The 27,586-nt window shown below is 35.9% G+C and overlaps 1 protein-coding gene across 3 annotated transcripts in view; it reads left to right on the top strand.

Annotated features, from left to right (window-relative positions):
- The window catches only part of CCDC148 (coiled-coil domain containing 148), a 195,960-nt gene that overhangs the window by 83,384 nt on the left and 84,990 nt on the right, over positions 1–27,586 (top strand). For all 3 annotated transcript variants that reach the window (XM_006921098.3, XM_025039533.1, XM_015596786.2), the window contains 2 exons: positions 4,629–4,767; positions 6,929–7,135. In XM_006921098.3, the coding sequence (XP_006921160.1) occupies positions 4,629–4,767; positions 6,929–7,135 (346 nt within the window). The remainder of the gene's footprint in view (positions 1–4,628; positions 4,768–6,928; positions 7,136–27,586) is intronic.

Genomic DNA, 27,586 nt, shown 5'->3' with positions numbered 1-27,586 from the left:
CCAGGCTGAAAATTCAAGATAGATTTGTATTTGGACATTGGTCCTGAGGTGGTGGAGTGGTGGGTAGTAGAAAAACAGTTTCAGGAACCAGGCTGATTAGATTTGGTGTTTGAACAGGTTGGATTTGGAAAGACAATGTTGAAAGTGAAGTCAAGTTATATTTTCTACAGGGTCAGACCTAGTACAGACAAACAAGCAGATAGTGTCAGAGCTATTTTTTACCCACATTAATCCACCAGTGGCTCACTGCAATCATGCTTCTCAGTGGAGGAGCACTAGATGTCCCCTGACAATGTTACACCTGGAAAGATAAGAATTTTTCTTCAGGCTAGATTCACTACGGTCATTTTCCAATCTCAAGGCAGTTGCCAGATGCTGAAAATTGCATCACCTGGCTTTCAGGAGACAGTAATTACTATTTTTGTTGTAAAACTCCCTTTACTCCGAGATAACGTAAAACAACTTTCAGCCAGTTTGTAAACACCATGTTTAGTTTCATAGACTTGTTTTTGTCGTTAATGTACCTGTTACCCTTTACCACCATTGTCTGCCCCTCCCTCCCAAATGTGTTTTGATGTCATGGAACCAGACCTCAGGGAAGTGGTTTAAACATGACTACAAAGAAAACCAGTAGCTAAGTTATTGTGATTCAGTTTCGGGGATAATTCAAACAGGTATAAATAGGGAGACAATCAGCCTTGATCTGGTTGAATTCTCACAGCCCTGTTGTCCTTCTTTTTTAAATTGCCTGTTTTGTCTCACATTCTGTTGAAATTATATCAGCGGAATTCAATATTTGGGAGCCAGGTATGGTGTGTGGGAATTGCATGGTGAATATATCATACTTCTGCAGGCTAAAATTCCCTGAACTGTAAGAAGTGCCCAATTAACCTGGAAACTATAAAATCTTAGAGTGCTATTTTAAAGATGAAAATTACAAAATAATTTAAATTAGAAAATTTGGATGGACAAAAAGAATAGGAATAACAGAGACCTGCCAAAGGTCTTTTGTCTAAATATAGTTTAAAAATTACAAAAGTTTAGAATAATTTTAAAATATTCTTTAATTTTTTAAAAAAATTATAGTCATTTTTTGTCAAATTTAGAAAGTAGATAAGTGATCCAATTATTTTTCAATGCCTGAGTGAATTAGCTCGTTCTGACATCATAGTCACCAGCAAAACAGTTAAATTAAACAAGAAATTCAGAAGGTAAAAGCTAAGCTAGTTATTTTATAAAGCTAAGCTATTTTATGTAGATTTTTCTGTAAATTGACAGATGAAGGTTTGATTAGGAAAAATAAACATCCAGATTTGAATTTAGAAATGCATATTTTATTTTAAAACTTTATTTTAATTTGATTTTATTTTAGAGGCTAAGTAGGAAATGACTACTTTGTTATTGTGAAGAGGCTATTATGTTTGAATATTCCTCTTAGATTTATACCATCCAGAAGACCATGTATACATAGAGAGAGGTGGGAGTTTTCTGCCTCACAAACAGCATCCTAATGGAGATGTATGACTGTGCCATTAGTATTGCTGATGTGAATATTTGCTTTAAGATTTAAGCCTGTGGCTGTGAAAACTGCTATAAATACTCTAAAAATAATAATATTGTGAGTATTTCTATATTTCTTTAAGATGTTTTTCATTTTTATTCCATGTATACTAGAAAAATGACTTGCAATTTGTATAATTGTGGTAATTGGAAAAAAACTATTGAGATGAGAGATTTCTAAAATTAATAAAGAACAAGATGGATGTGATCATTGTTCATGACATATTTTGTTTGGAATATTTGGTTTTAATGTTATATTATCATTTTATATGTTTAAGTCATTTTAATGTCATTAAAATGGGACATAATTAATACATTCATGCAATGTATAAAAATGCACTGAGTGCCACTAATTCTCCTGCTGCTATATTTATTTATAGCAATGTACACTGCTTAATGCTTTTATTTGAAAAATATTTTTGTCGATGTTTGCTATTTGCGCTTCCTCTTTGAAAAAACCTTGCACCATCATTCAATATGAGAGATCATCAAAGCAATTAGCTTAGAAGTACCTATCCATCTACCATCTATTTTTGAAAATTATAGGTAAGATTGCTTGTTGATCATCTTAGGTCAGGTTTGGTAGAAGCAAAGCTGAGACAGGAATTATAAGAACAAATGATTTGTTTGTCAGTGCTCTCAGGAGAAGTGGGGTAAAGTAAGCAGGATAGAGGAGGAGAAATGTCTGCAGGAAGATCTCAGTGAGAACGAGCTGCAGTTTGTTCCCACAGTGAAACTCTAGAGCATGACTGGAACCACAGAGTTGGTCCCATCTTGAGGCAATTGGGATGGTCTTCTGTATCCCCATGTCAGTCAATCACTGGTTGTGGCTGGCACTTGAAAGCAAGTGGGTGAGTGGCCTCCCTGTGTAAGGCAGTTCCCACTTGGCTCAGGTCAATTCTCTAGAGAAGGGAGATGCGTCTGATAGGAATTCTAGCTAATAAAGGTGATCTGTCATGGCATCGACATTATCTATTACATAATTGAATGACAATTTACAAGAACAGAAAACTTACTGGATTTAGAGTCTGTCACTTCTTCTTCCCCAACACACACACACACATTTGTAATCAGAAAGGTGGAAATTCAAACCATGTTCAAGTCCCTTTGATTACAGAAACAGTTTAAGAGCATTAATGGAGACATGGACTTTAAGATTATTTTGTTGTTGCTGTTGCTTGTGGTTTAGTAATAGAGAATTTATGTGGCAAGCTGCTATTAAAATGCATTTATGTAATCATAAATGAAAATGAGTTCCTTGAGAGAGGACCTGAGATATTGTCCTTGAAGTCTTGAGGGTGTTTTAAATGCCGAGTACACTCAGACAAGCCTTTCTCCAAGCTTAATACCCCTATTTGAAATGCTTTATTTGCAAAAGGCTTTGACTCTCTATACCATGCCTAACTGATTTAGTCAGAACAAAACATTCAAGGTGGTCAATGAATGAACTCATCTCAAATTCTTTCTCTGAAATAGATTATGTCATGTTGAGGAACTATAGAGTATGCTGCTTCCTGGTGAAACATATCCAACCCTCTTTTTCTTCTCATTATGGAACTGATAAGGGAAGATTACCTTTGAAAAAGAATTTTTTTCTTTCTTGCTGCTTACCAGAATAATGAAATGCTTTACAGGAACTAGATAAACTTGCATAAAGACAGTGAAATTCCCCTTACTATCACTGACTTAAGTAGATTTTTATTGTTTTAAATTGTCAAGTATTTTTCAAGGGCATGGAAGACATATTATGAAAAATCCTTTGGATTGCACAGTTAACTTTAAAGTAGAAGACCACTGATATAGTAGAAATAAACAATAGCAAATCTTCATCTTGGATCAAGGAAATATTTGTTGCTAATAATATTCCCTCTGATTGCATCTGTATTTGATTATTCTAATTTATTAGACAGGAATAACAATATGCAAATAAACTTGGAATAATAAAGAGACATTAATTCATTTTAGAGTTCAAGCTGATATTGCAGCCTTTTCACTCTGCATAGGGCTTTGCTAGTACAATTGACCCTTGAAACAACACAGATTTGAGCTGCATAGGTCCGCTTATATGAGGATTTTCTTTCAGTAAATACAGTCAGCCCTTTGAATCTGTGGATTTCACATATGGATTCAACCAACCACATGCCGAAACAGTATTTTCGCATTCCCACTTGCAATTTTCTAACCACAGGTTCCCAACCTCCAGATCAAAAATACTGTTTTGAATTCTGGTTTGGGTGAATCTGCCCATGTGAAAGGTTGACTATAAAGTCAAGAGTTATACACGAATTTTCGACTGAGTGAAGGTCAGAGCCCACCCATCCCGTGTTGTTCAAGGGTCAACTGTACTTTACATAGAACACAAACCAGGTCAGTGCCTAAGAATTTTCTGAAGTGAAAAGGGCATTTTCGAGCACAGTGGACATGTTATTGGTAAGGTGACTTGAAGTGATCCTATTAACAAACAATTTCTTCAGTGATCTGAAATTTAATGTCATTGGTTATCTTTTCACTACCAATATCTAGTCTTACCCCCACAAAGGAAGAAGTTGAGAAGTAAAAGATGATTTTAGACTTGTTTTTAAATCAAACCTTAAACAAAACTCCTTCCTCAGGCCTTAATTTCCTTTGTGTAATGTTTCATTTAACTGTCTACATTTGTATTTTCCTCCAGTCTAGAAATAAGAACTTTTGTCAAATAAGTAAAATTCCTTTTAAAACTGTATGTTTAATAATAACTTATTTCCCAATATTTTAAAATTTCATTTCTTGCTCATGATTTTTAAAATAATATAACAAGGTAGAATAAATATTTAAAAAATATGTCTGATTGCCAAATTTTTTCAAATTATGCCTGGAACTCGTGGCAAGACCAAATAAAAGATCGAAAGAACCAATTATATTAGAATTTAGAAACTTTTCTATAGCAGATATTTAATTTGGCTTATGTATTTAAAAAAAAAAACATCTCATTTTATGTAATCATTATCATTTGCTAATAGCTCGAACAGTTTGAGGTTCCTCAAACTCCATAATTGTTAAAAATATGGTGACATTTTTGTTGCTTCCAGAAACTTTCAGTTAAGTGAAGAAGACCACTGGGTTTACCAGGCTGTTTTGGATCAGTATCCTGGAGATCTATGTGGCAGAAGGACTCTGTATCTGGACATGTTACAAAGATATTTTCCTCACAAATCTAGGCATGATTTGGTGAGTGCTAGACCTTATATACTGGTGAGTTAAATTGTTTTAGTGGTCAATAATTATTAAGCAAAAATATGTATTTTAAATAGTATTCTAAAAATTATTTTTTCCTATACTCTAGAAAATAATAGGGTTGCAGGTTGAAAGGCTGACATTTTTCAAGTCTGTATGGTCCGTAGAATGTTGGAAGACCCCTCTGACAACATTTACTCCAATGCTTTTACTTGCCCCTGAGATTCCACTGTGGCACCCAGGTCGCTCTGCCAGTGTTTGACCTCCAGGTGTCTGTATATTCACCCACCCACCCTGGGTGTCACCTGAAAGTGGGTGCCAGCTCTTTCATCCACACAGTTGCCACACCTCAGTCCTTCTAGCCATGGGGAAGCCAACACTTGCCTTGGGGGCTGGTGCTTACCTATACCATCCCCTCCACAACTCCTCTTGATCCCTCCAGATGGGTCTGAAGCACAAACGTCTCAAATTCAGAACTCAGCCATGACTAAAATTTCCCTGAGAAGGGTCTGGAAAGTTACTGTTTCATTCTTAAGTTGACAAAACAAGAAAATAGAAGTTACCATGTCACCGATTAATTTCGTAATAACTCACCTTAAAACATATATGTAAACAAACATACATAGAGTCTTAACTTTTCAATGGGCCATGCTATAAAATATTATCACATAATATGCATTTTTGTAATTGTTTTAAATTAAGTTGCAACAATATTAACATGTGTATAGAATTTACCTGTCAGTCATGTGTAAACTCCTGTAACACGCATAACAGTAGACAAGGGAAGATGTATTGTTATATTTATTTTCAGATGAAGAAACTGAAGCAAAGACCATATAACTAATATGACCATCCTCTCCTATCCTTTCTCCCTCACCCCCACCTAATAATTATTTGTTTTAATTCTGACCTTTATTTTATAGCAGATACCTGCTATATAAAAACATGTTATATAATAAATCATTCTTTCTGGAGTTTTTAAAGTCTTAATTTATTAAATTAGATCTTTCTTTTTATTCTCTCTTGAATCTAGTTGCTTCTGTAATGAGCTGTCATTTTTAACTTTGTAGACTTTTGTATTTGCCTGCTATTTACATAATAAAGATTTTTACATTTCTTACACTGGGTTGATTAGTATGCAGTTCTTCATGGCGTATGCTTCCTTTCTTAAGGTTTGACAGGTTTAAAGTATTTTTTTGGCTTTTAAGAATAAAGCTAAGAAGTTTACAGAACAGATTTTAGTAGCCGATGTTTGGTTTAAGTGAAGCCATAGCCTATTTCATCATGTACCTCATTTACCATACCTAAATTATCTCTGGGTTAGGACCAACCTAATCCCTCTTGCTAGCTTCTTATCTTATACCTCTTAAGGGTTAAATAATGTATCAAATCAGAGACATTGTCTATATTGGCAAATAAAGAATTATTTAGATCAGCGACTCTCAAGTTCAGGAGACACGCCTTTATATAATGAGCATTTCAGAATCACCTACAGAGATTTTTCCAAATACTCACAGTATCTCCATTCCTGTTCTTCCCCTCAAGACTGATATCTCCCCTGGTTGCGATTCATTGCCAACAGGAACCACTGGCACCAATGTGAGAGTGTCATGTCCCTCAGGAGTGTGGGACGGGAAGGGCTAATATCATTGCTATAATTACTTCAAGTTTATACATTATAACATCTGAATGTTTCAATAATCAAGGGCAAACTGAGTTTTCAGGATTATTGTTAACAATTTTTTTTATGTTTATTAGCACATGTCTAACAGAAGCACTTGAACTGATTGTTAAAATACCAAAACTGATTTAAAGATGGAGTATTTTTGAAATTAAATATGTGGGAAATAATGCTTTCTGCTCATAGATTCATTGTCACATAGAAGTGGAAGTTGTTTTAGGGCCATCTGGTCTGACTCCATCTTACGCAAGGAAACTAAGGACTTTTGAATGTTAAATGACTGGTCCTCAGTCCCCAGTCAGCCACAGGCTCAGAACTCTGGGTCCGATACCTGGTCCTGGTTGCTGCATTTACTATTAAGATATTTGTCCTCCATTTTTCAGAATCATTTGTTATTCATTTTTGTAACAATGACATAAAGCATAGACTCATTTTCATAAAAAGTCTAATAATAACCATCTGTTAACTTTTCAGGTTGAACATGAGAAATATTGTGACCAATATCACTTTGCTAGGAAGCAGCGAAGGATCTTGATAGCAAATTGGAATAAGAATAGGAGAGATTTTATACAGAAGGCTGTGCTGACACTCGCTGAGGCCTGCGCAACTCATGAAATGGAGAGCACATTGGCTAAGGACAGGAAAAAGCAACAGGAATTGTGTGCTGATCTGAAAGCCAAGGTCAGATGCTTTGCAGGTGTTTCAGTATTTGCCTGGGTATTCATTTAAGAATCCACTCTAACTTTTTGTTCAAACCCAACCTAAAGTTCAGTTTCTCTAAAAAGCCTATTTTGAATAAAATTGTTAGTTTGAACCATATGAAATTGCAAATCTTTTAGGTCAAAATACTCAACAATCAACAATTTTATGTAGTTCGACCTGAAGTTATAACAGGAGGTTAATATTGAAGTCTTGATTGAGAGATACCCAACACCAACCATCATTGCTGCACACCAGCATGAGGTGCTGACAAAAATGCAGAGTGTAATTGTAAAGTAAATGTCTGATTCTGGTTCAAAGGCTCTTAGCCCTGTCCTTCACATTAAAGATGTTAAAAAAAAAGGTCAAATTACGAGGAGAGAGGATCTATGAAGAGCTCTGTTGGGAGAGTTTGTGTGTGAGTCCTCAACAAAGTGAAAAGGGAAGGAGATGGAGTTTCTTTCTTTGCAGACCCAATGAGGGACCTCTAGCATGGCTTGGAGAATTTCGTGAGTAACTCTGTAGTTGGAGGCATGAGGACTGGTGTCTGATGTTCACAGGGAAATACAGAGGAGCTGTCTCAGGTTCAGAATTGAAAATAAGAGTGGCAGCTGCATTGGGAGTAACTGCATTCCCCAGACTGGTCGTGGTGCATGTGTCCTGGAGGCCCCATGTGGGCAGGACCTCCCTGGGAGTGTTGGCAGAGCCATTAAAAACAAATTGTACTGAGGTATAGCATGCATACAGTAAAGTGCATGGATCTCGGTTGATTGATAAATGATGTGGTAGGACGATGAGGGCACAACAAGAAATTTTATTCTCTTGATAGAAAAGAATAAAGTGGTAGATGTTATACTATAGCAATTAATAGCACATAAAAACTAATATTTCTTTTTTAAAAGATTAGAAGAAAAATGCTTGCTCTGCATTTCTTAAACTAAAAGATATTTCTTTTGAAATTGCATAACTTTGGGACTTAAATGGAATAGAAGCGGCATCAGGTCTGATCTACAATAGGCTACAGAGCTAAGGTACATTTCTTCTCCATCTGCAGCTAATAAGAAGCACACAGGGGTCAGAGCCATGACAAGTCCTATATACTCCTAATCTGTTTATATTCATTTTGCATGCATTATCATTAGCGCTCGAGCTATGCTGTATGTGTTATTTTCTTTCCATCATATTGCATTGAGGTAAACATACACGCAGTAAAGTGTACAGAACCTAAGTATGCTACTGACTGAAGTTTTACAAATATATATTACCCCATGGAAATATCACTGAGATCAAGATATAGAACATTTCCTGCAGCTCAGAAGGCTCCCTCATGCCTCTTCTCAGTTTACTACCCTACTCATAACCACTATTCTGAATTCATTACCACAAATTAGTTTTGTTTATTCATGAATTTAATATAAATCAAATCCTACAGTGTATAGTTCCTTGTACTACTTTGGCTCATCAGACCCGCGAGTGTCATCTTTGTTGCATGTTGCAATCATTTGTTTTTCTTTATTGCTGGGTAGTATTTCATTGTATACATATACCACATTGCATTTATATGTTCTCCTGTTCATGCAAATGGATATTGTTTCTAGGTTTTTTGCTGTTATGGTAATGGTTCTATATACGTTCTATGTATGTCTTCTGGTGGACGTATGTGCTCATTTCTATTGGATAAATACTTGGGAGCAGAATTGCTGAATCATAAGGCTCAGACATGTTTAGCTTTAGTAAGTACTGCCAAATAGTTTTCCAATGTGCTTATAGAAATTTGCAACCAGTTTCAGTTGCTCACATTGTCACCGTTGTTGATATTGCCAAACAAATTTAGCTGATCTGGAGGGTGTGTGGTAGTACCTCATTAGAATTTCCATTCACATTTAGAATAAAGATATTGAGCAGATTTTCACGTGCATATGAACTATTTGGATATTTTCTTTTGTGAAATGTCCACTCAAGTTTTTTGCGCATTTTTCTATTGGGTTGTCTGTCTTTTTTTTATTCATTTGTATGTTCTGTATATATTCTGTATGCAAGTTCTATTTCCTTTTATTTTCTCCCAATCTGTGAGTTCTCATCACTCTCCTAATGGTGTCTTTTGATGAACAAAACTTCTGAATTTTAATGAAATTATGGGTTTTTAAAAATTTTTAAATGTCTTTGAGTTATGCTACCTACAGAAAAATCACCCTTTTAAGTGTATAATTCTGTGAGTTTTGACATGACATGTCACCACCATCACAGTCGATATGGAACTCTTCCATCGCCCTTCAGAAATCCTTCATGCCCCTTTGATGTTGGCCTTGTCCTTTTCTCCTAGCTGTAATGGGTCTATGCTTGTGCCCTGGTGGTTTTGCTGTTCCTCATCTCTCCCCATCCCCAGCAGTGTTTTTGCCTCCCTCATAGACCTACACTACCACAGGAGGCTTCCTCTTCACCCCTATTCTGACTCTAATCTTTATATGAGCATTCTATGTAGTTTGTGGGGAAAAGCCTGTGAGAGAGTGTAAATTCTCTTTGTGTCTGTAGCTTCCATGGGTTCTATACTCTCACTCTCGGCCACAGCAGCAAATTGTTAAAATTTAACTAGTTACAGAATTATAGCTACAGTCTTCTTATCCACCTCTGTGGTGGCCTGTTCTTTCCCAGGTGCTCTGCCTCAGGTAAGCCTGTTCTCACTTTGCCTATCTTTTTTGGAGCCATTTGTTTTTCTTTAAATCTCAAGCTGCTTTATTGCCATGTGACCTCCACTCTCTGATGGGTTCAAAAATGTTTTGATGTTGGCTACTTAGTTTTTCTTGTGGTTAATGTGGGAGCGAAATTCTTTTCAGCTTTCTACATCTTAAGTATAAGACACTGGAAGATCTCAATGAAATGTTATCTATCAATCTCTTATATGCCCTAGTCATGAAATCATTGGCTAGTGGCATGGGTTCATTTTCAAAGGCATCCTGCCAGAGATTTTTCTGTCTAACAGGGCTCCTGCCAGAGCTGAGGGGACACCAAACCAGTGAGAAGAAACAACAATAATGGAAACCTGATAGGTGGAAGAGAAGTCAGAATAAAATGTGTATGACCCACAGCAGGAAAATTTTTCCATGAACAGCTCAGCTAACAATCATGGCAACAAAACTGGTAGGCAAGAGTCAGCATTAACTACCTGCCAGGTTTACTGGGGACAGCATCAGTCACCAGTGTAATGAAGACTCTGCTGTCCTCTCCTTTACCTCTCCTTCCCTTTTCCCTCCCACTTGTTGCCTCTGATGGTCTAAGCATCTAGGGAATGAAAGGAGATGTCATCTTCTGAATAAAAAGGGAAGAATCCATTAATTTTGAAACTAGACCATTTAATTTTGAATCAGGACAGTATTTTGTGACTTAAAGTGACTGTGGGACCTTCTGTAATCCAAGAATGACCATGAGCTCTGCTTAGTTTTCATCTAGTGACAGGAGAAACATCTGAATGGGGGACAAAAATAATGCTATGTTTCAGTGATTTCCCACATATTTGCTGTTCAACATATCACACATACTCTACAGAGTGCCCCCTACATCTCAGGCCTTTTAATAGGCACTTAGTAGGCATTTTCTGATATTATCTAAGTTAAGACGCACAGCAGTTGCTTCAGAGTGTCTATGCACTGAAATCAGGGGCTTGGTTCCTGGAGGCATCACAATATGGTGTCTCCTCAGTGATTCATGGTCATAAGATGATGAACAAATCTCTCTGAACTTTTGGAAATGAAGCCCCTAAGGAGTTAATGTGGTCAGAGAATGGAGAACTTAGAATATAAAGTAAACTGTGGTAAAAAGGGTTCTATTTTCTCCTAGAGATGGTATTATCATTGGAGTTTTTATTCCTGATAAGGACGGAAGCTCAAGAAATTATAGCTGGGATCAAAAATATATCATATCAGAAAAAGGGTAACCCTATCAATTCTATAGTAATTTAAAATATTAAATTATGCTCATGATTTTTTTTTTAACCTGAAAGGAAGCTTGGAGATTTTTCTCTCACTTTCATTTTACAAGTCTGAAAGCTGAAGTCCCAAAAGATGAAATGACTTGCCTAAGGTTCACGCCAGCTCATTTGACTTGAAATTCAATATTATCTGAGCCCTACACAGCTTTGCATACAAGAATATTACAGAATAATAGAAGATATTTATTATACTGTGGGCCCCAATGTACTATAAATTAGACCCACAGAATGTGAAAAATATTATTTCATTGTATCATAAATTTGACCTTTCTAAAACTAACATGCTAGCTATAACATAAACATTAATTAAACATTTAACCATAATTTTGCTCTCAGTCTTGGCATTTAAAAGGGCTTTTGGGGGCTGATCTAGATGATTTGTGTCTTTTAAGAACAGCATCAAAGGAATTTGGAAAAAATGAGTTTTCTCTTTCTCTTTTTCTCTCTCTGTTTTATTTTGGTTTTCTATCCATTGCAGTTGCTGTAGCAAGGAGAAGCTTTTAGGCCTCTCACCAGAGAGGTGAGAAGAAAGTAGGGAAGTAGAGCACTTATATTGTTCTCACAAAACCTGCTCTTTGATCCCCTAAGTTTTCCTGGACTACCAGCTGCTCCTCAGCATCTAGCCTAGACCACTCTGCTAGCTGTGCAGTTGATTCCTTAGCACTGTTGTTTGTGGCATGGCTGAGGAACCTCATTTCCAGATCTGTCTCACAAATGACATTCTCTGTGTTCATACTGGGTGGCCAAGGGCCATTTAGAAAAATTCAGCTTCATCTGGACTCTCAATGCCACATGAGAGGCCTTAGTCCTGTCCTTTGTTCACCAAATTGCCCCATCCTTCTTATGATTGTTTCAAAGGGGTCACCAGTCCTTACAAGAAAGACCCTCACCTAACGCCATCCACCCTCCCCACCAAACTCTCAGGAGACAACCCACCTTCTACTTTATCAATAGGATGAAGTCACGGAGGCATGAAATCAAATCCTAACTCCTGCCTCCCCCACGCTATGTCTTTCTGTCTCCTGCTACTCCCCTGCTTTCCTCCCGATGCAGGATGTGATGCCTCCTACATGTTAATGTCCAGTCCTTCCCTCTAATGTTTAGGACTTTGACCAATCTGACCACTTCGGAAACTTGATTCTCTTGACTATCCCCTTTCCTTATTTTTTTCCCTCTCTTACTCTATAGATTATTTCTCTTAGCCCATAAAAATGATTAAGCCTGTCTTATCTAAATAAAATCCTTTATCTCCCGGGCAGTTCCTAATCTCTTGTCTTTTGCTTGAAACAAACCTTTTAAAAAATTAATCTATATCATTTTCTCCAGGAATTCTGACTGCTTCACTCTACCAAAATCTTCTCCTTTCCCAAGGTCACCAGAGGCCTCCATATTACCGCGTTCAGTCTTCTATCCTGATCTAGTGGAACTTTCAGCTTCATTTCTCACTTTTGACTACTCACTCTTTGACATTCTTCACTCCTTCAGTTTCTAAAGAATTATTCACTCCACCATATCTTAAAGTGATTCTTAATCCACCTGTGTATTTTTCATTGCCCATTCCTAAAATCCTGGTAGCCTGCAGGTTTCTGTCCTTCCTCTTTGCTCTTCTCTCTCTACGTCTTTGGCTCCCAAACCTTCCTCGTGATTTTACTTACCTTTATATGCTAATCACTCTCAACTCTTTTCCCCATCTTTAAACAGCTCTCTCTTGAACCTCATTTATATAGCTACATACTGGTTGTATCAACTTATAAGTCTGCAGATACCTCAGACTCAGTGTCCACAAAATAGAAATCTTTGTTTTCCCTTAGTAGATTTGCACTTCTTTCCTGAAACTTAGATTCCTCTTCTCCCTCACTGTCAAAGCCATTTACCAAGTTTGGAAAATTTTATCTCTGAAGTGTATATTCCTACCTTCTATCACTGGGCCCTGGCCATTATTCCTGAACTATTACAGCAGCCCTCTCATGGCTATACTTCACATTCTGGCCTTTTGAAATCTTTTCCTTAAGTTGCAGGCAGAATGCTTTTTCTAAAATTCAATTCAAGTTATGCCATCCCTTGATGACAACTCAGTGGCACCCCTTTGCTTATAATAATAGCCAGACTTCCTGGCCTGGCTTTCCAGGTCCTCAATAGCATGGACTTCCAGCTTCCTTTCCAGCCTCTTTTCTTGATACATGCTACCTCATACTTACAATTTAGAAATACCAAACTCCTTGTAATCTACTCTTCCTTTTCTTCTGCCAATGCATTGTACAACATTTTGTTTCCTGACTCTGTGCCTTTGCTCCTGCTATTGTTTGCTTTGCCTGAAATGCTTCTACTAACCTTCCTTTGACTGGCTAAGTCTCACTCATCTTCAAGATTCATCTCAAATGTCTGCTACAGGAAGACTTCCTCGAGTTCTTGGCTGTATTGAATCTACTCTTGGTTCTAACTCCTTAAGCATAACCTGACTTGCTAGTGATTATGGCACACTAAAATATCTATGTCCCCTATATAACTGCAAGCAGGAATCCCATCTTAGTCATTTTGTTATAACATACACCCTCTCCAACTCCCCCACGCTTCACACTCTCCCCAATGTAACATATTTTTTACTGCTTGGAACACAGTAGGTGCTCAGTAACTTTTGTTGAAGTAAAGTATATACTACGTCTTAGACATTTCCCCCTCTTTTCCACAATACCTCTTGTTTTTACCTGATTTATGAGAAAGCTTACTGTAGAAACAAGTATGTAAATGTGCAAAGTCATTAGGAAGTAAAGTATAAGTCTTAATTGTCAACATTGAATGTGCTGAGATGTCAAATGTGGTTTTAAAAATAAAACCTGGTAACCTATAAAACAGCTATGAATAAAGTTACCAGGCGCTTACTTTTTTTCTCCAGTTCATCTTGCTTTTGTGTTCCTTATTCTCATCTATAGCTAATTGTGTGTCCTAATTAAGAAGTCATGGTAATTAGGGAAATCAGATAGTGGTGGGTTAGAAGGTACTTTTTTGAATAAATATCATTGAACACCCTTTCCACATTTCGATAGTTTCTCATAGCATCAGCTTCTTCCATAATATCCCTTCTCCATAGATTTCAGATTCCTTGTTGGAGAACAGGCTTAGACTGAGGTTTCACAAATCAGATGGTGAATTGTACTTTAATTCAAAATAGAGAGTTTTTCAAGTTCCAATTCAAGTGATAGTGAACACCTAATATCACAGTAAGCAACTATAAAAAGTGAACAAAACATTTAAAAAAAAAAACCCCGTTTGCAGGCCTTGGACAATCAATGCATGGATAATATCCCTGAAATAAAAGCTTTGATGGTGAGCCCTATGTTTACTCTGGATTTCTTCCTGATGACATTATACAATATAAGGTGGAAAGAAATATAACCCAAACAAAAAATTATACTCTTGATAGGTGAAGGAAGCAGAGATTGGAGTTTGAGATGTAAAGGCAGCTGAGATTTGGGGGAATAGGGTACCAGAGATGTAGAAAAAGCAGATAAAGAGCCTCCAAAATGAATATAAATATACTTTATGTGTCCTTTACAACTTGTAAGCTCAGAATGCACAGAGTGAGACACCAACAGGCTAGCAGAGAACAACTACTAGAGGTTGAGGACTTAATAGAGATTTCAAAGGTCACACATTTTTGTAAGGTATAGGTATTGGAGGTCTAGCCCAGCTAAAGTGGAGAAATCTTAAGGAACAACACTATAGACATTCAGTTGAAACTCCAGAGTTGTTATGCCTTAGGGGTATGGACTGCACTCAAAGGTTATGGACAAAACTGAAACAGACCTACCCTAAAAAAGTAAGAATAAAGATCAACAAGATCCAGGAGATTTTCTGGCAGTTTAACTGCCTTCCAAACTAATGACTCAACACTGTTTAGAGAAAAAGACCGGCACTTCAAAATAATTATGACTAGTATGTTTAATAAAATGAAAGAAAAGATGGACAAAATGGATGAAAATATGCAATATTTTAGTAGAGAATTAGAATATAAAAAAATAAACAAATGAACATTCTAGAAATGCAAAATATAATACCTGAAATTAAGAACTCATTGGATGAGCTTTAAGAATAAACAAGATGTAGAGAGAATTAGTGAATTTCAAGACAGGCCAATACGAAATACTCAAACTGAAGCACATAGAAAATTAAAAAAATGAAAAGCAGAATAGAGTTAAGAGCACACGAGAGACATAGAACATAGTAAAAAGGTTGAATATATATGTAATTGAAGTCACATAAAGAAGTGAGAGAGAATGAGATAGAAGCAATATTGAATTAATAACATCCAATAACTTACCAAATTTGATGAACATCATCAATCTATATTTTCAAGAAGCTCAGCAAAAACCAAGATGTATAAGTAGAAAGAAAATGATACCAAGGCACATGATAATCAAACTACTGAAAAAAAAGTGAAAAGAAATGGAGTTATGTGAAGAAAAAGATATGGCATAGAGATCCATTTTGCTGGCACGTTCACGAGCGAAGGCAGCATACCCTGGGATCAGAGGTTATGGCAGCAATTTCCTGATTGTGCCAGAGGCAGCACAACTTTTACTGGACCAGCTCTGTGGTATGCGGTATGTGGTTCTGGATGCTATTCCTGGAAGTTTAGTCTAGAGCTTACTTCTCTGACCCTTTAAAAGACTTGGTGAACGTTCTAAAATCCCATAATTAACACTTTTCTTCTTAAACTAACTAGGGCGGATTCTGCTGTGTGCAGCTAATAACTCTGACACAAATGATACCTGGGTCTTGTCATGCTACTTGAATGTGCCTACTTGCTAACTGCAGGTTAGATGAGCAGGAGTCAGAACCAGGAATGACTCATCACTTAGCCTGATTTAAGCTGGAATTGATCCTATGAGCATAGAGGACCCAGTATAAGACCACTGTAAAGGGAGAAGTGACCACAGAAAGCTTACCCACCTGTCACATGGCCTGAGTGACTAGATACAGGGGAAAGGACGCTTTCTCCACATGATAACAATTTATCAATGTCCATGGTTGTCATTTAATTCTATTTACATTTCTGCCATTATCTCAGGGTTTTTTTCCTTGGTAATGGGAGATATAACAAGTTTCTTCTTGGACATTAATTATACGCCTCACATCATATGCCTCTTTGATCAGAAAAAAAAAAAACAATATAATTGGAAAAACTTGAATGTTTAATTTACCACAGGAATTGGCAAGGATTTAGCAGTTTCTGCCAATTTAGGGCATTTGTTCAAGAATGTCTTGCTGTAGTTAACTGTGCCATGCACCATCAGTATAATCAGTGTTATGGATGAATCCTCTGCATTACTGGCTTCCCTAAAGCCTCTGCAGTTGGGGACATTCACAGAAAAGTTCTCTGTGGTTAACCATGGATATAATATTGGCAGAATCAAGGGAGCTCTGAGAAACCATAAGCATCGATACTAGGGTGGTTTTTGGTCACAGAGGCAGATGGTATTTCCTCTATATAACTATATTATGCTATCTGTGACTCTTGGCAGGTAGCTAATTGAAATTCCACAGGGCTTGGGGACTTGATAAATCTATGTATTAGTTCCAAGTAAAATACTGAAAGTAACCCCACTCTTAAAATGTCTTAGTTTTAAAAAGCATATTTGTCTGCATTGGGGTCTATTTTAGAAAGTCTAAAAGAGACTGTGCTTTTTAATGTTCTTTATAATGAGGGCCTTATATTTCAGTGACAAATAATACCATCATCTCAGAAGATGTTTTGCAAATGAGGATACATGATGATATATATTGTGTCGTATGTTTGTATTTTATAGTGACTTTATGCACTATAACTTCAGGCAACCATAATCTCAATGATTGGGTAATTTAAGAGAGGAAGCCACAATTTGGAGTTGGAAAGCCAATGTTGTTTTAAATTCCTATTAAAAATAAAGACATGTTTACTAAAAAAAAAAAAAAATAAGTGTGTTTCTTTAACAGACTAGAGAATCCAGAAATAGATCCATATATCTATGGTCAATTGATTTTCCACAAAGATACAAATTCAATTCAAAGGATAAATGGTAGTTTTACATACAAATGGTATGAGAACCAGTGAATATCTAGATGCCAAAATAAATGAACCTTGATACATACCCTGTGCCCTATACAAAAATTAACTCAAACTAGATCATTGACCTAAATGTAAAACTGAAAACTAGAAAACATAGGGAAGGACAAGATAGGAGAAAAATCTTCATAACCTTGGGCTGGACAAAGATTTTAAAACATGACACCAAATGCACTATTTCTAAAAGAAAAAAATTGATAAACTGGACTTTCTAAAATTTAAGAACTTCTGCTCATTGAAAGACACTGTGAAAACAATAAAAAGACAAGCCTCCTATTAGGAGAAAATATTTGCAAATCACATATCTGATGAAGAATTTGAATCAGAATTTATAAAGAATTATCAAACTCAATAATAAGTAAACAAGCAACCCAATTTAAAAAAGAGCAAACTATTTGAACAGTCACTTCACAAAAGAAGTTATATGGCAAATAAGACATGAAAAGATGCTCAATATCATTAGTCATTAGAAAAATACAGATTAAAACCACAATGGGCTATCAGTATATACCTTTTAGAAAGTCTGAAATAAAAAATTTGGTCATGCCAAATATTAACAAAGATGTGGAACAACTGGAATGCTCATACACTGCTGGTGAGAATGCAAAATGATAGTCACTTTGTGAAACACTTTTGCAATTCCTTATGTTATTAAACATATGCTTGCCACATGACCCAACAATTTTACTCCTAGATGCTTACTCATTTAAAATAAAATCATATGTTTACACAAAAACTTATAAAGGAACATGTATAGCACCTTTATTTGTAATTGCCCAAACTGGAAGCAACCCAAATACCCTCAACTGAGGAAGGGATGAACAAACTGATATTTATATGCAGTGGAATATTACTTAGCAATAAAAAGTAATGAGCTACTGATAGATGCAACAACGTGGACAAATCTCAAATATATTATATTAAATAAAAAATGCCAGACACAAAAGGCTACATACTATATGACAATTTTCTCGCAAAGACAATACTATAGGAACTGCGAAAGAGGAACTTCCCCAGTTAGCATGAAGGGAAGGAGAAAACTACACCACTGCTCTTCAAGTTTATTTTCCAGAAATTGCACACTCTGGTCCCACTTAACCTCCCATGAACCAGCACTTACTCATACCTTCTATACCTGACTGCAAGCTGAACAGTATAGGCTATTTTAGGTGGTTGATTTCCAGCCCAATTTAAGAAGTCGTTTCTATGAATAAATAAGAGAGACAACTAGCAGACTCTATGGCTGTGAGTTACCAAGAAGGGATTTTGGGGTATCTGCCTCCCTAAGACTCTACTTCTGCTTCAGGCATTTTTACAAAGGGTCTTTATGGCCTATTATCTCTAAGGGCAAAGCAGGACCCTTTAAGTTCTCTTGGAGGGCTGAGTCTGTTATTTCTAAGGGAAAACTTCAGCAGAGAAAAAAAAAAAAAGATTTGGTTAGGTGATAACTATATTCCCTAGCTTCTCTTGGTCCCATTGGTGCCGTCTACTCTTCTTCCTCTTTGTTCCTCTTCTACCTGCACTTGCTTTGTGATGACCAAATATTTGTAGAATAAATAAATGAAACGACTTTGAAACATGTAGGCTACAACAAGTCGAATTGCTGTTTTCGTAGGTCAGAAATGGCTGAATATCAACACTTTCATAAAGCATAACCTACTAGGTAGATAAATGTAAAAAGCATTAGCTCTTTTTACATTATATATAATGGTACATTAACAGTGCAACTTTCTCTTGAGATCTGAATTTTCATGGAATGCAACAGTAAATGTACTCCCCCACTACTGCACATTGTTCTCCCTGTGCTCACCTCTCATATTTCATTCATTACATCTAATGTAAATGTTTATATGTCTATTGCTGGACTCTAAACTTATGAAGGGGAGGGTACATTTTTTATTCATCTCTGTATCATTAATGCCTAACACCAATTATAATCCACAATAAGTACTTAATAATCACCAGTATTAATTTCATATACCCTAGCATAAATCATATTTGTATGAAATTGATTTTGTTTTTATAAAAAACAGGAAAAATCCTGTATACTCATTTATGTCCTCTGATAATCTACTTGTATTTCAAATTGTTCACATCTGACTTTAATGTTTCTTGTGGTTTAAAAATAATTGTATTTGAAAATCAGTTCATGGCATTAACTAATCTAATCCTGTTCAAGGCAATCCCCAAAGTTTTCATAACACTAAAGGTCATCTGGTTCTTTTATATACTTTTTTCCAACTAGAAACTCAGAGGGCAGATCTATTTGTTTTTCGTTGTTTGCCCTTTCACCCTGTGTTGTCTGATTGGAGAAATTTTAGGCAGTGAATGAGAGAAAAATTGGGTAGAAAGATTCTAGTCCTGATTTCTTGCTTCGTATGGCACAGGAAATCTTTTATCAAAAGAGTTTCAAGTCTAGGATTGACAGGTTATAATAAGTAGACATAGGAGGCCATCTTTTTAATGTGTCATGTGTTTTCATAGAACTCTAGATGATAACAAAGAAATTAAATACATTAGTTATTGAAGGAAATCTCTTTTGATATCTATGGTATCTAAACACATTTCTACCTAGTGGAACATCTAATACTCTGAACACAATGACCGGTTGGCACCTGTTACCAGGCTGATTCTAACCCAGAGAATTCCCATTAGAGTATTTTCACTTCAGACTACTTGAGAAAATCCCCATTTTGTAAATGTCTAAAATAATGTATATTGAGTTTCCCCTATATTGTCCTTTTATAACAAATGTTACATTTGGTTATAGTTGCTTGTTGGAAGTTCTTTTTCTGTGAGTGAGAAAGGCAGACTAGTAAAGGGATAAAATTGAACAAAAAATGAGAAAAATAGTATGTTGGTGTCTGAGGCATTTATAATAAAGAGAACCAACTTTCTGGGCATGAAAAGATCTCAAGAGACATGTTAGAAGTGATTCTTCTGGGCTCTGTGCCTATTTCTTTACTTTCACAAAAGGTGGAATTTGTAAAGGACATATGTTGAATGGCTGACTATTTGAAAATAACACAAATTATTTGTTACTAATTTGCTTAGTAATTATCACAAAAATTATTTCTTTATATATAGCATAACTCATTCATTTACTCAGTCACCAAATATTTTTTGAGTACCTGCCTTGTGCCAGGCACTGTGATAGGCACTAGGCATTCAGAGATGGATAAGATGCCTTCAGGGGTCCAGATTCCAGCAGGAGACACAGCCATATAAACATAGTTATTATGGAAGGTAGTAAGTGCCACAGGAGAGAGGTGTATGAAAATTATGGGATCACAGAAGAGCGTGCATAGCCTACAAGAAGAGGCAGCAGTAACAAGCACTGAGAGAGGCAACTGTTTAAACTAAATCGTAAAGGATGGTATTTGTTAACATGGTAAAATAAGAAGTGGGAGGACATTCCAGACATAGGGACAGATGAGCCAGTCTCCCACAGATCAAAAACAACATGTCGTGGTACAAAAGCAGTTTCCTGATGGGGTTTCCTGTTCACAAATTGTGGGCCAGAGAATAATGAGAGGAGAGCTAGAGAGGTAAATGTGTGTTAGATCTTGCAGGGCCTTGTGTGCAGTGTCAAGGAGCTGGAATTTTAGTCAACCTATGTGATGAGGAACTATCAACAGGTTTTAGTAGAAGACTACCAAGTTTTAAGATCAGTCTGATAGCTCTGGGAAGGATGAATTTTATGGGGACAGGGGTAGAGGAGGATAAGAAAGTCAGGCATCTCTTGCCATAGTCTGGGTAAAAAATGACAGTGGTCTGAGCTAGAGTGATAATAATAGAGATGGAGAGGAAGAGATAGAGGGATATTTAGAAATTTAAATGGACAGAACCGGGTGAGGGAGAAGAAAGAGCCAAAGATGGCCAGATTTATAGCTTTCAATATTGAATGGATGGGTTCATTCATTTGTTTTTTTGTTTATTCATGTATTCAATTATTTATTCAACAAATATTTAGTGAGCGCCAAGTATATGTTGCATTCTTCTAAGTACTGGGGAGTCAAATATTTAAAAAAAAAACCCCTTAAATTCTAACCCTTAGAATGGCTTACATTCTAATGGAAGTTAGGAAGACTAATAAAATAAATAAGTAAAATATATGATGCAAGAGTGTGATAAGTGCTAGTGAGGAAAACATTAAGCAAAGAAAAGGATCCAAAGTATGGTGGGTACTGTTGAAAATTTAGATAGATTAACTAAGGAAGACCATAAGGAGAAGATGACAACTGAGTAAAATCCTGAAAGAGATGAGAGAGCAAGCTGTGAATTTAGATGAAATGTAATAGACAAATATAGGCAAAGGGAACAGCACGTGCAAAGGCCCTACGGATTATGCTTAAGGAACAGAAATTAGAACAGTATGGTTGGAGTGAGCAAAGAATGACATGATGTGATTTAAATGGGTTAATAGGATCTTCTGACTGTTGGTTTAAGAATGGACTAAAGGGGCAAGGGAAGAGGCTGGCAGACCTATTCAGAGGCTTTTGAAGTTATCCAGATAAGAGATAATGATATAAAGTGCTAATATATAATGACAACCTGCTCAGCCTGGTGGAGCATGCCCTGTGTGTTCAGTTCTTCCCAGCTGCTAGCCTCCTTTCTCCCCCAGCTTGTTTCATTGCCCCCACCTCATCCCCTCCTCAGCCCGCCTCAGTGACTCAGCTCCCTTTCCTCTGTGACTCACCTCAACCTCCCTATCTGCCTGTGACTTGTTCTCCCACATCAACCCCCAACTATAGCTTCACCCTTCCTCCAACTCTGCACCCCAGAATAGTATAACCAATGTTGTGATAACCATTTCTGGGGTTTTACCACTGGAAATGCATTCCTGAACAATATAAGTTATGTTTGAACATTTGAGAATGGAATCAACTAATACATTATTATATTCTGTCTTGTATCTTTTCCTCAATATTTATGGTTGTGTGTGACTGTAGTATACCACAATCCATTTTGCTATTGATGGACAATTGGGTTATTTGCCTGTTAGAGTTTTTAGGGACATGTTACTATGAGCATTCTCACACATGATCCCTGGTGTCACATTTCTATGGAGTCTATCTATACCTACAAGTGGATTGCTGGGTCATAGGGCCTGTGCATTTACAACTTTAAAAGGGACTACCACATTTTTTTTTCTCAAAGGGATTGTACCAATTTACAGTTACACCGGCTATGCATACAGGTTCCCATTGTTCCACATCCTTGCTAATGCTTATATTCTCAAATGTTTTCATTTTAGCTAACCGATGGTTGTAAACTGGTATTTTATTATGGTTTTCATTTGCAGTTCTCTGATTTCTAATGATGTTGAGGAACTTGTAGCATGTTTAATGGCTATTTGGATTTCTTCTTTGTAAAATTGCCTGTTCAGATCTTTTGTTTATTTATTTTTTGTCTGTCTTCTTATCAATTTATACTTGTTCATGAAATATTTTAGGTATAAGCTCTTGTAGATTTTATGTTTCAGATATATTTTCCACTCTACTTCTCTCGTTTTTACTCTCTTAGTAGTACTTTTTCATTAAGAAAAGTTTCTCATTTTTAAGTTATGAATTTGTCAAGAATTTTAAGTTGGGCTTGGTATTCAAAAACCAAGCTGGAAGATGATTTGGGGCAAGGGTGACGGCAGTGTGTGAAGACATGAACTAGACAAGCGGTCTCCAACCTTTTTGTCACCAGGGACTGGTGCTCCTATGAGAATCTAATGCCTGATGAGCTGAGGTGGAGCTGAGACAGTGATGCTAGTGCTGGGGAGTGGTTGCAAATACGGATAAAGCTTTGCTCACTGGCCTGCCACTCACCTCCTGCTGTGCGACCTGGTTTCTAACAGGCCACGGACCGGTACCAGTCCACGACCCAGGGGTTGGGGCCCCACTCTAAAGACTTATTTTACCTCTGATACTTAAGTATAAGATCTACCTGGATTTTTTTTTTTAATACTATGAAATAAAGGTTCAATTTTATGTTTTATCATAAGGATACTCAGTTGTTCTAGCACCTGTTATTGTAAGGTCTGCCTTTTCCCACCGCTTTGCAGTTCTACCTGTGTCATAAGCCAAGTGACTGTAAATGTACGGATCTATTTTCAGACCCTCTTTTCTGTTTCATCTGTCTATGTGTAGTGCACGGGCCAATACTGTCCTGCCTTAGTTCCTACTGCTTTATAAATAAGTGTTGGTTTACGATAGAATAACTTCTCTTACCTTGTTCTTCTTCATAGGTGTCTTCGTAATTCTTGGACTTTTACATTTTGTATACATCTTAGAAACAGTTTGTCAAGTTCTAAAAAAAATCCTATTGAGCGTTGTTTAAGATTGTCATGAATATATAGATAAATTTGGCAAGAATGGAGAGATTCACAAAATAAGGAACATGGTGTATGTTTTAATTTACTTAACTCTTCTTTAATTTTAATTTTGCTCATAAAGTTTAACAGTGTCTTACAGAGATCCTCTACATCTTTTACTAGATTTATTTCTAAGTCTTGGTGTTTTTGATGTTGCTAAAAATGATATCTTAAAAATATATTTAATGTTTATTGCCTGAACATAAAAATATAATTTATATTGACTACAAATAACTATGGTATACAAATATTGATACATTAAGTGTTATTAATTCTAATTATTTATTTCTATTTTATGTTAGGTTATCTATGTATAGACTATTACTTTCTGCGAATTGTAATTTTGCTTCTTCCTTTTTAATGTTTATCCCCTTTATTTTTCTTGCCTTATTGCTTGGCTAGGTCCTCCAATACAGTATTGAATAGACACTTATCAAAGTGTCTTGTTTCTGATCTCAAGGAGAAAGCTTTCAGATTAAGGAAATTCTCCTTTATTCCTCGTTTGCTAGAAATGTATGTATGTGTGTATATGCAGATGCAGATGCATATATGTTTATATGTAAATATTATTATTAAATGCTTTTTTTTGTTTCTATATTTACCTTTTCTATATATCCCCTCTATTTTATATTCTATTCTTTTTTCTGGATAGTTTCTTTTGACCTATTTTCTGACTTATCAATTCTTTCTTCAGCTATTTCTAACCTGCCATTAAATCCACCACTGAATCCTAATGTCAGTTATTATAGTTTGCAATTCTAGAATTTCTATTTGCATCTTTCTCAAAATTTGAAATGTCAATGTTCATAGTTTTTAATTCCTTGGCTACAATTTTTAATTCAGCTTTTATCTCTGTGAACATAGTAAGTGTTCCATTTCTGATGATTCTTGCAGAACTTCTGATCCTTTTTTTTCTTCCTGGTTCTGGCTCAAGCAGACTCCTACTGGTACAGCCCTTCAAAATTCACGTTTCCTCTATGATCTTTTCAAAGCACTGCTCTTCTCTCCCAGTTGGTGAATGCCCCAATGCTTACCTCTCAGTTTTTCAAAAAAGAATGAATGGTTTTGTGTAGCTGTCCAAATTCCCAAAAGGAAATCCTCATTTGGTCCTTTAGTTTCTTACTATTTTATTAGATTTTTAATAAGCTATTATTACTATTTAAAAATTTGGGAGGCTAGTTATTTTTCAGTTGTTCAGCAGAAAGTTTGGTCTGAAATAACTAATTTGTCATAATTGGTTTTTATTGTCAAATAAATTTAACTATGTTTTTTTTTTTAAAAAATGAGTCAATTTAAAGAAAAATTTTAATGTCCACAGATTTTTTGTAGATTTGGTTTATGAAGAGACACTCTAGTGACCAAAGTTTACCAAATACTGGTGTAGTGGCTAGGACCAGAGGTGCTAGTCAGATCAACTTGATTCATGTCTTACCTAGTCACTTATGAGCTCATTAACCTTGAAAAAGTTGCTTAACCCCTCTAAGCCTCTGTTTCCTCATTTATAAAATAGGGAAAATGAAAGACCTAACTCACTGTATTATAGTATGTATTAAATGAAGGTATGTGTGTAAATCACATGGCATAGTTCCTGGGATTTAGTAAATGTTTCATAAATGTTAGTTGTTGTTTTCCTTATTTGTAAGTCAGAGAGAAAAATGACAATGGCATTTTTAGGTCAATCATTATTCTCCTTAATTATGACAAAACATTAACTTAATTTGGAACATTTCTTGGTAGGCGTGAACCGTTAAATATCAAGAATGAGCATCATTATTTCAAAGAAGTGTAGGGTGCTTCAGAGTAGTTCCCGAATCCTCAAAAGGATTTTGGCATGAAATAATCAATCCTGCTGTGAATAGCCTTTCAGGTTGTGTACTGCCAGCTTTAATTTCTATAAAAGGTACTGCCCTCTTGAGTTGTGCTCTGCATTCATCTTCACAACTACTTCCAATAGCTCTGATAATATTCTTCAATAATGGTACATTCTTAACATATTTACAACGTCAATTTGCAAACCATAATTGGACTTAAGGTATCCGTAGTAATTTGTCCTAACAATTTTTGCTTCTTAAGAGAATTTCTTGAATCCTAGTTTATGCCCTGTTACTTTCTGTGTGGGCGTGGTCAAGTCACTTAATATTCCCAGGCTTCAATTTTTTTTTTTGTCTGTAAAAGATGAAAGGTGAACTAAATTACCTCCTGCTCTAAAATTCTATGATTCACACGTAAAATGCAATTTTAGAATCTCTCTGTAGATTTGCATATTTGAGTGAATTTCTAGTATTAACTGGATTGTTCGGATTTGTGTATAGGCTGATAATTGAAGCATCATACTTTTTCCATTTGTCACGTTAACGAAGCATACATATTCTAGAACAAATTGTGACATTTAAAATAATAGGGCTTAATCTCACCTCAGAGACCTTTTTAAAGTCTGTTCCAGCACCATGAATATGTGTATACAAATAATCATATTGGATGCCTACTTAGGTCGCAATATTTTATATGGCGGAAAAAAGTCCTTGTCAGTGATAATTAATAGAAAGTCCGTTTTGTGTGTCTGAATGGAGTTTCAGCTCACCTAATGTAATACTTAATCTTAAATTTGGCTCAATGGTACAATAAAGCAGTTCTGAATTCAAACCCAGTAAACTTCTAGTGCCTCATCCCGACCTGATAAGAGTCTTGAAAAATGTCAATTCATATAAATAATTGACAACTAAATATCACTATTTTACATGTTTATCTTTTTATTTAACTAAATCGATTTACTTTTTTTTTTTTTTGAGAGGTTAGCCATTCTTTTCTTTAAAAGAATCTGAGATATAATGGTTATTCTTTGATTTTAAAGTGAATAGATGCTCAGGCCATAAAATTCTTTGGATACGGGGAAGTAATACTGATGATGTTCAGGGGTGCTTCTGTCTGGAACTTACACTGCTGGAAAAACGCTCACTATAATATGTACCTTTTCAGCCATCATGACGACTTACACTTTTCTAAAGTAATAATAATTTCTCCAGAGATTTTTTCAATTTAAAATTTTCCCATCGACAATTTTTTACAAAATACTTTGAATAAATATAACCGACTGCAACTCTGACTTCCAGCTGTCACCAAAGGTCTCTGAAGAATAACTTTGATTATAAAACTAGATTGACAGGAATTTGAGAAAAAAGGAAACTCCAAAAGGCCACAGAACTATTAGGCCCCTTTGTTCACATAAATTCCCTAGTATAAAGCCATAGAAAAGTGTTAATATTAAAAAGTTCTTTTTTCTTTTTTGGGAAAGGAGAAACCTAATTACTACCTAGAAGTGAACGACATGGCTCCTGCTTGTGCATACAAATGCTCTGAAAGGAAACATATTATATTGCCCAAATCTAAACAATATAAAAATTACAATTTCATTATCTTCCTTAATTTTTCAAAATAATTTGACATATATTTTTCTGTCATCGAAGCTGTCTTATGAGAGAGGACAAGTTATTATCCCTAAGCTACAGATAAGGACATTGAGTCACAGAAAATTGGTCTGCCAGAAATGATGTATATGGTATTTGATTTGGGACTAGAAATCATTCTGCAGATTCCTAGCTATGCCATTTTCTAAAGACGACAGGATCACTTACAGGGACTTAGGAATAAAAGGGAAAATGCTGCTCAGAGAAAAGCAAAGAAGCCTTTCTTCTTCATCTCTTTTTTCATGTTCCTTTCTCGCAATACTTATGCCAAGGCAAAGTGAGCTGGCCTTGTTGTTCCCAGCGACACAAGTATTTTGTAGCTATCTTGCTGCTAATTTTGTAATTCATATAAATTCAAAATTGACTTTGTTGACTTGCCCCTTTCTTCCTGAAATCCTTTCATTCTTGCTTCTGAGATTTCTCTCTGTCCAGTTTTTCTTCTAGTCTATGACCCTTCCTCAGACACTCTTGGATTGCTGTAATCATCTCTGCATTGATTCCTCCAACACTAGTCTTA

The sequence above is a fragment of the Pteropus alecto genome, unplaced genomic scaffold (genome assembly GCF_000325575.1).
Source record: "Pteropus alecto unplaced genomic scaffold, ASM32557v1 scaffold3, whole genome shotgun sequence".
Lineage (NCBI taxonomy): Eukaryota > Metazoa > Chordata > Mammalia > Chiroptera > Pteropodidae > Pteropus > Pteropus alecto.
This window is presented reverse-complemented; position numbering and strand designations above follow the sequence as displayed.